Source organism: Drosophila obscura, unplaced genomic scaffold, assembly GCF_018151105.1.
Source record: "Drosophila obscura isolate BZ-5 IFL unplaced genomic scaffold, ASM1815110v1 contig_36, whole genome shotgun sequence".
Classification (NCBI taxonomy): domain Eukaryota; kingdom Metazoa; phylum Arthropoda; class Insecta; order Diptera; family Drosophilidae; genus Drosophila; species Drosophila obscura.
In genome coordinates, this window is record NW_024542824.1 from 2,585,686 (window position 1) to 2,597,063 (window position 11,378).

An 11,378-nucleotide genomic window follows, 5' to 3' on the forward strand; every position below is an offset into this window, starting at 1 on the left:
ATGGGCCATGGACAGGCACTCTGTCAGAGTGGCAGTCGGGACAGGGCGGTGGAGCATCAGCAGCGCCACTTCCTTCAACTGTTTTTGGCCATTAAGTGGCGCCGCTCATGTTTGCCCACTCCAAGGCCAGGCCAAGGCACACAGGTGGCTGTCTTTGAGCTACACTGCGAGAAAACAAGCAACCAAATGGGATAAATGTTGAGCAGAAATCAACTGAAAGATTGGACTGATGGAACTCTGATGCTGGCTTTACTTTAAGCGCCACCAAAAATCCCCCAACTTAATGCCACTTCCACCTGGAGATGGGACACTGTCTTGAGGGCTGATGGTTAGGTAACCCTCTGTTGCCGACCAATCGGTCTGCCCATAAGTCAGGAGACAGAACAATATATATGTTATTCCCTTGCCAACTCTCAGCAACACTCGGAACTTATGCAAGAGATCGGTGGGAAAATCGATGGCCGGCCAACCCATAAAACGCACTGCCTGGCATGGAGCGAAGGCAGTCGGACAACAAAGAACCCCCCTACCGCGTCGTAGAACAAAAAAAAAACCTTATACAAAACATATCTCGGTAGCGGAATAAGACGGAAAATAAAGATACACATTAAAATCAATCAAAGTATTGAGATTTCGCTAAGCATTTTATTTCAGTTGCTGGCAATAAAGTCCTCGTGAATTATAAATTATCTTGTAATTCAGAACCCTGGACAGACTGATAACATATCCCAGCCTGAGCCTGAGATAGGTTCTTACAACTTCGAAGTAGTTTGTCCGTTAATTCTGTATCTCTGTGCCATAAAAGAAAATCTCGACACGAGAGATTTGTAAGCAAAAGCGAACCAACAACTGTGACAATCTATATAAAAGCTGCGCTGGGAGAGTTCCTCAACATTCTGTCTCCCTTTATAATCGTATCATCAGCATGGCCTTGCCTCCTGCTCCCAATCTGTATTCCCTTCGAGAGGGTATGATGATTTTGCTGGCATATTTTCAATGTAAATAAATAGATGAGTATTTGGAAGCATTTAAAGTGCTTTTATTTGGATTGTGTCGCTATGCATATCCCAACAAATAATTAATCCCTTGAAAAATAAGTAAAATTTTATGGTAATGTGTTGATCCGTAAAAAATGTAAATAAATGAATAATAAAATAAAATAAAATTAATAAAAACGAGAAGGAACGTGCGAGTCGCTTCTGGGGACGCGACTCTACTTATACCCGTACTCAGTCAGCATAAACATTTTTAAGCATATGATTTTTTAGAATTTTAGAATTAAAAAAAAAATTTTACATTTAACATTTTTTTGCTACATCTGCGAGCGAGAAGGAAAATGACTTGCTTGAATTCGTCAGGAGGGGGAAGGGGAAGCAACTGAAAATTAATTTCTTCATTCTGGCTATAATTATGATCCGATCTGATTCAGATTCGGCAGTCTGGTAGATATGGGCATTCTCTACGACACTGCGTTTTTAGTTTTATCGTATCTTTAAAAATGTGCCTGCCACAGATTTTCGTCCTTTGTGGAGGCGGAAGGGGGCGGGGCGAAATTTTGAAATACACTTGTAACAGTGGGATATCACAAGAGTCTGGAAACCAAATTTGGTTGCCCTAGCTCTTATAGTCTCTGAGATCTAGGCGCTCATCGAGACAGACAGACAGACAGACAGACAGACGGACAGACAGACATGGCTCTATCGACTCGGCTATTGATGCTGATCAAGAATATATATACTTTATGGGGTCGGAAACGTTTCCTTCTCTGCGTTACTCACATCCACTTTTACCACAAATCTAATATACCCCTTAACTCTTTTTTGAGTACGGGTATAAAAAAAAGATAAATCTTCAAGGGTATCTCTAGACTCGAACCTTCTTCTTCAATGTTTTTTCATTAGCTTTCAAAACTTTTTTTGTGCTCGAAATAAAAGCAAAAGTTAGCAGAAGCAAATCCTTCGGCTCTCCTGGAAACTCTCACTCCCCCCTCGCTGAGCTCACTCGCTGTCATATATCGTAGAATTTCGTGCGAGTGTGTGTGTGGTGTCTCCATCCACCCTTCCCCCCTCTCATTGTTGTTGTGGTCATCCTCTGTCTTTTGTGTCTTTTGTGTCTTTTTTTCCTTTTTATATTTTTGCTTTATTCTTATGGTTCGTCTCTTATCCAGTAATAAACTTTAATTGTTATTTTACCTTGAAAGCGCCACAAAAAGATTTACGGTCGTCTTGGCACCTCAGCTCTCAACCACTCCACTCCCCTCTCCAGCCGACCAACATCCCTTGCCTATAGATCTGCCCTCCCCGTTCTATAACCCAGTTCCTCCTTTATGCCCCCATTCCACATTTTCTGCGGTTCTGCTACCAGTTTTATGCTCATTACATCGCATTTGAGCTGCCTTCTCACTCTCACTCTCTAACTGTCTCTTTCTCTCTCTCTCTCGCTCTCTCTGGTTAAAGCTTCAAGTTCTCCTTGCTTCCTTTCACTTTTCCCCAAAAGCTTATTTTGATTTTCGTTCGTTTGTTTGTTCTTTTCTGTTGTCGCATGTTTATTATGGCCCCCCCGTATATTATGATGTCTAGAAAATGTCCAGACAATTTATGCCCTGGCCATAAGTAAAGAAAGAGACAGATAGACAAATGAACAGATAAGGGCAGACAGAGAGTGGAGTAAAGGAGCGGATTTAGGCCTTAAGCAATTGAATTTCTATTGGGGTAGGCCCAAGGGCTCTAAGCGAAACATTAAATGGCTTTATTGGTGTAATTTCTGGGGGGGAGAAAACGACTACTTTCTATAGATATTGTTTAATCTGACAGTTGAGATCTTGCAAAGAATAATATCACATTGAAACTAAATTTGAAATGAATCTAGAAGAGTAATAATAATAAAATCAATTATTCAGATATTGATCATGCTTAGAAAAACAAAAAAGGGATCTATACATAGATTACAAAAATTTTTATCATGTGCTTTTTCTTATAATTAGTATTAATTTTTAATAATTTAAATTATTTTTCACAATTTTTTTAATTTTATTTATTTTTTATTTATTATTTTTCTTTATTTTGCTTTAAGCTGAAGCACCATTCTACTTCTAAACTGGTTTTTAACTTGCGCAGAATGTGGATAAATAGCGCTGATTTTTGCCCAATATTTTGGAAAATAAAGAGCGACTTAATGATACCGCTTGTGGGACCCAAATTAAACTGCCATAAAAGTTTTCCAACCGGAAATATTTATTCGATTTTATGGAAACTGCATGGCCTACTACATTGACTGCAGGGATGATTCGAAAAGGCTTCAGAGTGCTGCTATTGGATCTCTGAATAGTCCCTGGACATTGATAGTGTTGCCAGTAACTTTTGGGTTTTATGTGTTGGAAAACACTGGAATACTACGAAAATATAAAGCATAAAATGCAAATGTCAGTTGTATGTACTGCTCAAGTCGTTCCCTTGTGCTATATATGATTCTTAATACCATATGATATGCTCAATAAAACCTTCCTTGCGACACATACTACTCATCAATAGGCTGTCCTCTCTGGCAGCATATTCCCCACTTGCCAGCTCATTATTATCGAATTACTTGCAGTCTTGCACCAACAGCCAGCAGCAGCAGCAGTCCCCAAAAACTTTCCAACTTCAATGATACTTTCGCGGACCATCCTGTCAACGCGCTTCCATTCCACGCCTTCTCCCTCTGCTCTCGTTTGGCAGGCAGTTCTCCTCCCCAGAGCGCATTATTAATTAAATGCAAAATGTTTACACTAATAATTTCAGCATGAATTTACCCACCCCACCCAATCTCCAGCCCAAAAGATCGGTGGAGTGGGCCAGAGCAGGGCCGATGGGAAACGGAAGGAGCCATAAATTTTGCCTTTGGCTGCAGCCAGAGAGATGCCACAGTGAGTCAGAGAGAGAGAAAGAGAGAGTGAGTGAGAGAAACGCGCACGCAGCGGCCACAAATTGTGAGTTATCTTCAGGCCCAGGGCACAGGACCCAACATCCTCCTTGGCTGTTAACGTTGTTGCTGCCGCCGTCGCTTCTGCTGCTGTTGCTGCTGCTTCTGCCGCTGCTGCATGCAAACACATTAAATTAAATTATTGTCACTGGGCGACTGCATCTGCATCCTTGTTTCCTTGTCCTTGTCGCTGTCGTTATTGTCCGCGCCTTAGTTCGGCTTGTCGCCATGCTTGCCCTTCCTTGTTCTTCGGATGCTATGGAGATGCTCTGCTCTGCTGTGTCCTCTTGGTTGGTTGCTAAATGTGCGCTAAATAGCTGCCTCTCCCAAAGGGGGCGAAAACTTCTTTTGTCGCGCGACAAAGTATTTTACACAGTTTTGAGGATTTTTGGGGCCATGGCACGTTTCATTAGGCATTAGAAAGGCCTTGAAGGCCATGATGGATTTGCTTCATGGGCGCAAATTTAATGCAAATTTAAAAGACTGTGCGTTGCTTTCCAACACTACAAGAACCCATGTGTCAATTCCAACACTACAGGTTACAGGTTACAGGTTCTGTTGCACTTTTACGAGTTTTCCAACACTGCTCAAGTCGTAACTACAAACTGACAGTTTGTCAGCAGCAATCAAAAAAGGCATAGCGAAAGAAAATATCAGTTGAATCACATCGGAAAGTTGAATCACATCGAAAAGTAACAAAGAAAGTTCCAGCCAAAAATAAATTAATTTGAGTTGGAAAAACGAACCCGAAACGCAGCAAAATAAAACGTTCGCTGCTTAGAAAAAATATCTCCAGCGTTGGTAGCTCATTCGACTATCCTGTTAGTCCTGTAAGTATCCTAATACCGCAGCCTTGCACCTCAACAAACGCTCTACCTATACTCTGACCATAGAATTTCCAGTATAACTTTTGAGTTTCCCCACTCAAGCGACTCATCGAATACTCAGGTTAGTCGCAGATGTCCATCCACAGACCACGAATAAAATATTTTCCAGCTCTTTCAGTACATCCTCACCTGGGACATGGATCGTCCGACCAAGCCAGAAATGGGATTTCGTCGAGAAAGCTCGATTCCGACGCCCATTTTTGGGCCCAAAGAAGAACCCGAGGAGCCGCAGGATTCACAAGAAGCCCAACCAATTGGATTCAGCTTAAAGAAAAGGGGTGGTTCATTGACGATCAGCCGCTGGAAGCCCATTGACGACTTGGCTCTGATGATTGGCGTAGAGCAGACCAACGATTTGTGCATTGTGCACAGTGCCACGAAATTCTCGTGCAACTTCACGCTGCAGGAGGTGCAGCAACGCTGGTGTGCGCTGCTGTACGCCCCGTGCCAGTCCCGTTTGGCCCTCACGGCCATTGGGAATCTGCACCCGGAGATGGTGGAATCGGTGCACAAGAAGGCGATCTTCAGCAAGAGGGAGGAGGCTCTGCTGGCCACCTTCAAGTGCACCGACAGTCCCACGCTGGAGCAGTTCCAGGAGCTGCTCGACAAGCATGCGGCCTGCTTTTGGCGCTCGCGCACCGCCAAGGACCTCAGCGCTCATTGGCTGCTCATGCAGAAGTATTATCTGCTGCCCGACCAGGTGATTCCGCTCGATGGACCGGATCCCCATCCGCCGAGCTTCTCCGATGTCGAGGACGATATTTGTGATGTGGATCTGGATGAGCAGCTGGACGAGGCCCTCGAAAAGGAGCTGGAGCTGCAGAATCGCCGCAACAAGCGTTCCGTTCGCTTGCTGGAGAACGAAATGTCCCGTCTGTCCGTCCTGGTGGACTCTGGCATGGGACCGAATGCGGCCAGCCAGGAGCTGGACAGCGATACGCTTGCCTGCCTGTGCGGCCAGCAGGTGCGCTACATGATGCAGCACAACGAGATCACATTCGGCCGCGATGCCACGGATTTTTCGGTGGATGTGGATCTCTCGCTGGAGGGCCATGCAGCGAAAATCTCACGCCACCAGGGCACCATCAAGCTGCGCAGCAACGGCGACTTCTTCATCTCCAACGAGGGCAAGCGGGCCATCTATGTGAGTGGCAAGCCGCTGCTGCAGGGCCACAAGACGCGTCTGGCCCACAACAATCTGCTGGAGATTTGCGGTTTGCGTTTGAATTTTTTGGTCAATAGCAATGCCATCCAGGCCATACGACTGGAGAGCTCCAAGCATACGGAGGCATTGAAGTAGATTAAAGAGGAGTGCCCCACGGCTTCCACGGTTTCCCAATTGCCACAACAAATATTTAATATAATATTTATATGAAGCAGAATTATTTTTGGTGAATTGTTTACCCTACTAAATAATATACTATGTGGCATTAATTTTTCTATCTTTCGTTTGGTTGGAATTCGAGGCTTACTTCCTCTTCCTCCTCCATAGTATTTGGAATTTATTTTGGTATTGGAATTTATTTGGTATTTATTATTATTATTCCTCTGTTTTTTTATGAGATTTATGCGGAAAGCATTTTCTCGAGTTCTAGACATGATAACCTCTGAGTTTGGGTCACTATATAAAATCCTGCCATACAAAGTATCAGTGGAAAGGTAAGTTCTTATAGGAGCCTTCTGTCTGAAGACAATCCCATCCAAAATTATTTAAAAGAGATTCCAAAGTAGACTTCAATCCACTTACTATAACCCATATCTAGCCTTTTAAATCTAAGCTTTCCCAGGGCATCATAAACTTCGACTCTCAAGCCTCAAGCCTCAAGCCTCTAGCCTTTACCGCTTTTATCGTTTTTTTTTTTTTTTTTTTTTTTTTTGTTAGAACTTTGAACAGAAATTTTCACTTAGCCGCGAGTCAAGTTTTTTGCATGCTCATTATCTGTGGCTGACACAACATTCAGCCATTTTTAATAGCCACTAAATGGAAAAAGAGTTAACAGAGACACACACACAGACACACAGCTGAGACACACACCGACACCGACTGTCGGCGACTGGCAGGACACGCATTTTTTATGGCCATTGTAATTTGGTTGGAGCTCAGTCATGCGCTTCGCTTCGCTGGTCGCTTTGGTCACTCCGTGAACGAGCGTTAGGGTAGGGGCAAGTGCAATTTGTGGCAAGCTTTGACAGTGCAACGCATTAGCCATCCCTCATACACTTTTACTGCCTTCTTTGAATGCGTTTCCAAGTCGTGGAGTGTGAGAGGGGTAGCCTCCCCCATTAGCAGCAGCTTGGACTTTGGCTCTGGGCAAAGTCGAAAGCATTTTAATGAGCCACCAGTTGAGGTTACCTCCACTCCCCCTTTCGTGCCATGCAGCAATTTCTGGCGGGGTAAATGCAAATTTTTAGTGACCCACGGAAGTTGCATATTCATGGCGCAAAAATGTGTGTGTGTGTGTGTGTGTGTGTGGGTGTGTGTGGGGGCGCATACCCCAAATGCATTTGCGTGCATTCCCTTTGCATATTTTTTGTGATTACAACTTGAGGAGCAGTCAAGTCGGAGTCGTAAAGCAAAAAAAATAAATACGACTACGAGGAGTATTTGCAACATAAATTCACTCAACATTCAACTTTCAACATTCAACATAGAAAGGCACTTTCCAAAATGGCAGCTAGTGACAGGGGGTGGGGGGGGTTGAGCCATGCGATAGTGTGAAGTTTTCCCATCAAGAGAGATATCTCTCTCTCTCTCTCTCTCTACGGGAAAATGCTCAATGAAAACCAAACAAAAAGTTTGGTCAATTGCTGAAGGACCTTCGTCCTGTAGAGAAACTTCAAAACCAAAAAAAAATAGGAAAACGGTAAGAAAAAATTCTACGAGAAATGGAAAACAAGCTGTGAAAATGGAAAATTGTACAACTGCTGAGACGCAGCTAAGAAAACATTTTGGAATGCTGCAAAAGTGGGTTAATTTGGCCAAAGGATTCTTTGAGACACACACACATGCCAGTGCCGCACATCAGTGTATGTGTGTATCAGTGTGTGTGTGTTGCCATAAGTATCTCTGTGTGTGTGTGTGTGTGTGTGTTAGCCCACTCACATAATTGCCAAAGCGTGCAAAAGTTTCATTGTTATGAGCAGCCTTCTCACATCTCTTTGCTGCCCAAAAGTTTTCCCCTACAAAGAGACAGAGAGAGAGAAAACTGAGATAGAGAGAGAGAGAGAGGAGCGAAAGCTTTTTTGTAGTTTAAAGCGTTCGTTCTGCTCTGCAGCGTCTTGTTTTTCGGCTAGGGAATAGTGACAATACAATGGAATCACAGCATATAGAATACTTTCAATCAAGAGGCTAAGGGACATTACGGCGCCAGCTAAAAATCAAGAAAAAGTACGACAGGAGGATGCACTGACATTAGGAAGGATATAGACCACATAGGGGGGCATGGCAACAGATTCTTTTATAGAATTTACTATCCATTAATCGCTGGTATAATTATGTGCTAATTGGAAGCTGAGATCATTTTATATTGCTTCAACTTCAATAAAAAATTTAATTAATTTAATTTATAGACCACATAAGGGCATGGCAACAGGTGTTTGAATATAGAATATTACTTTAGAATTTACTATCCATTTATCGCTCGTATAATTATGTGCCTTTTTTTATGGGTAACCTAAGGAGAGCTAAAGGAAAGCTGAGATCATTTTATATTGCTTCAACTTCAAGCAAATTTAATTACACTGTTAAATGTCCCAAGATATTTTCCAGCTAACATTTCCCAGCACTTTCATGCACTTTCAAAGCTTCTTTCTGTTACCCTTGAAGGCCAATGTGAACACCAGTATAATTTTCGCTCAATGTGTTTTTGGCCTGTCACAGGCAGTAGCCTTGGAACGGTCACCGAAGCTTATTAGTAATTTATTTTTAGCATTTGCCGCATATTAAATTTTTGCACAAAACTCAATTCATGTTGGCAGCCAAAGGAGGCAAAGGGCAGTGCCCAGTGCCAGTGCCCAGTGCCAGTGCCCATTGAGGCATCGCCCGTGCTGTAAATGGCCTCCAACATGCAATTAATTGTGTCATTGTAGCCATTAACCAGACAGTTGAGCAGTAACCCAATTTGTTCGCTTGATTGTGTAGCCACCTACCAAATGGAAGGAGAAGAACCACTTGACCGACCGCCGCCCCTAATGGCCCGGCCCGGCCCGTCAATGGAGTAGGCGATGGAGGCCGTCAGAAGAAGGCCGCCACAACCAAAGGGCCAAAGCCTGCCAAGGCGATAGGCGGCCCCGGATCCAAAATGTTCATTGTGTGCCAGTTTGCAATTAAAACGCCCCTAAAATAAAAAGAATATACGAGTAAATGTGTGTCTATAGCAAGGAGGAGGAGAGCGCGGCAGAGTCCTTCGAGTGAGCATTAAGGTTCTTAGTGGCAGCTCCTGGCATATGTCTTGATATGTCAGTTGTGTTGCATAATGAAGAAGGTTCCCAGCCTCCTTCCTTCCTCCTTCCCCCAGTCCCTCTCAGTCACTATATAATTCGTGCATTCTTAATGCGATTCCATTCGAGATGAAAGGCTCCGGAACAACACGTGAGCTTTGGTGATAAAATGGAATCGTAAATTAGTCCTTGGCTACTCGGGTAATTCAGGCGCATGTGAGAATCACAATAATTGATAAGTAGGCGCATAATTTATTGAGGGACTTTCAAGAATTTCTTTTGTATTTAAATCAACTTTAAAATAAAGTAAAATTAAATCTTGTATTTATCTGCAAGCTCCAGCCTCCAACTGGAACACATCTTCAAGCGTATTATGCTGTCCCGTTGCCTGTTGCCCGTTGCCCGTTTCTATTGTTTGCAAAACCCCAAATGACGTCAGACCTGATGCATCGGCGTTGCTGCGGCTTAATGCAATTCCACATGCCACATTTGACACACCAGCAAAGTGATTGCATTACAAAGACAATGTTGCCAGTTGTCAGATGCCATTTGCCATATGCCATATGCCAAATGCCATATTCATGAAACGCTAATGAGGGTCCAGTCCGGTTCGGTTCGGTTCGGTCCGCTGATGTGGTCGACCACATCATAATGGTGATTGTTTAGCAGGGGAATGCCCTGCCTCGCCCACCCCTACTCGTGCCCCAAGGCAGCTGAAAATCGTTTGAAGGTGCTGCTGAAATCTCAAGAGCTTCTGTGGCGGAATTTCTGGAATGCAAGAATGGCCCTAAACCTCTAGAACTTTCTGCAACACATCATTATAGCTGGCACACTTTGATTACCTACCAAATAAAATGCTGAAACGATTTTAATAACCTCTCAACCTTACATCCATTTGGCATTTGCGTGTGTGTGTGTGTGTGTGTGGGGGGGAAATGCCAAGGGAAATGCATTTGAAAAGCTTTACGTTCTATGCATCTTTTGTATGCAACCTCCCACAGAGCCACAGGAGCCACACAGGAGCCACAGAGCGAGCCTCGCCTCAGGTACTTAATCTAACATCGTTGCATGCCCCATCATTGCTGTTGCAGTTGCTGTTGTCATCATCATCATCTGCATTCAGGGCTCGTGCTGTGGCATAAACCAAATATATTCTACATATATTCAAATGCTTATTGCTGCACATTTGTGCCCTCCTCCTGCCCACCTTGTGCTCACTCTGTTTGGCCTTTTGTGGCAGCCCAGCCCCTGTGGCATACAAGACTCCTGTGTTTAGGGGCTCGTTTTGGTTCTGGTTTATCAGTCACAGAATACGCTCGCTCTCTCTCTCTCTCGCTCTCTCTCTATCGCTTTCTATTCACATCTATATCTATCTGCATCTCTTTGTGGGGGCATATTGAATTTTATTTGTTTGACTTTTCCATTAATATTTTGTCAATTGACGCCCGCCCGGCAAACATAAACGAGAAGTATTTATGTTTGCTCAGAGATTGGTTTTTGTTTTGTTTCGTTTTGTTTATTGAGGTTTCCAATTTGCGAATATTTGTGCTCTAATCTGTTAATGCTTGAGGTAAACTCTGTTTCTGGCACTGGCCACTTGCCACTGGCCTTCTGGCCACTTGCCACTGCCTTCTGCTGCTGCCACTCATAAATGTACAGATATTAAAATGCAACTTAAAGCCAAGCCAAGCCAAGCCCACTTTAAATACATTTTTGTCAGTGCTTAAGTTTGTTTTTTTCCTGCCCATTCGCATGTCCCTCATTAAGCATCGAAGGAGATTTCAGTGAACGGCAGGACGATGACAGCTGCTGGCGCCAGCCAGGCCCCCCTCCCCACCAACGCTGGACAACAACGCGGATTACGTCTGACGAAAGAGCTGCCCAGCTGCCCCGTGTCCTGTCCTGCCCTGTTCGGCCCGGCCATTGTGACTTCTTCTCAGCCTTTTTCTTGTACGTGTAATACAGCGGCCGGCCATAATTTGATCGTTAAAAAGGCCAACGCCGCGCCATTTGCCGACGCCTTTGCATCGTTTGCCAGGCTGCAATTAAATGTCCGTTTTTACGATTGTGCAGCATTTGCAGTCCGTGTAA

The 11,378-nt window shown here is 43.9% G+C and overlaps 1 protein-coding gene across 2 annotated transcripts; it reads left to right on the forward strand.

The window, feature by feature from the left end:
- Positions 1-4,594: 4,594 nt before the first annotated feature.
- LOC111081044 (microspherule protein 1-like) lies at positions 4,595-6,218 on the forward strand. 2 transcript variants are annotated; one of them, XM_041594750.1, is made up of 3 exons: positions 4,595-4,790; positions 4,854-4,908; positions 4,957-6,218. In XM_041594750.1, the coding sequence occupies exon 3, from the start codon at positions 4,984-4,986 to the stop codon at positions 6,145-6,147; it is 1,164 nt and encodes a 387-aa protein (XP_041450684.1). In that variant the 5' UTR covers positions 4,595-4,790; positions 4,854-4,908; positions 4,957-4,983; the 3' UTR covers positions 6,148-6,218. The 2 variants fall into 2 exon arrangements, with proteins under 2 accessions (XP_041450684.1, XP_041450685.1); XM_041594751.1 differs by having other exon boundaries at positions 4,966-6,218.
- The last annotated feature ends 5,160 nt before the right edge of the window (positions 6,219-11,378 follow it).

Excerpts from the sequence above, each read along its gene's own strand:
- LOC111081044 (XM_041594750.1), top strand. The coding sequence starts at position 4,984 with ATGGATCGTCCGACCAAGCCAGAAATGGGATTTCGTCGAGAAAGCTCG.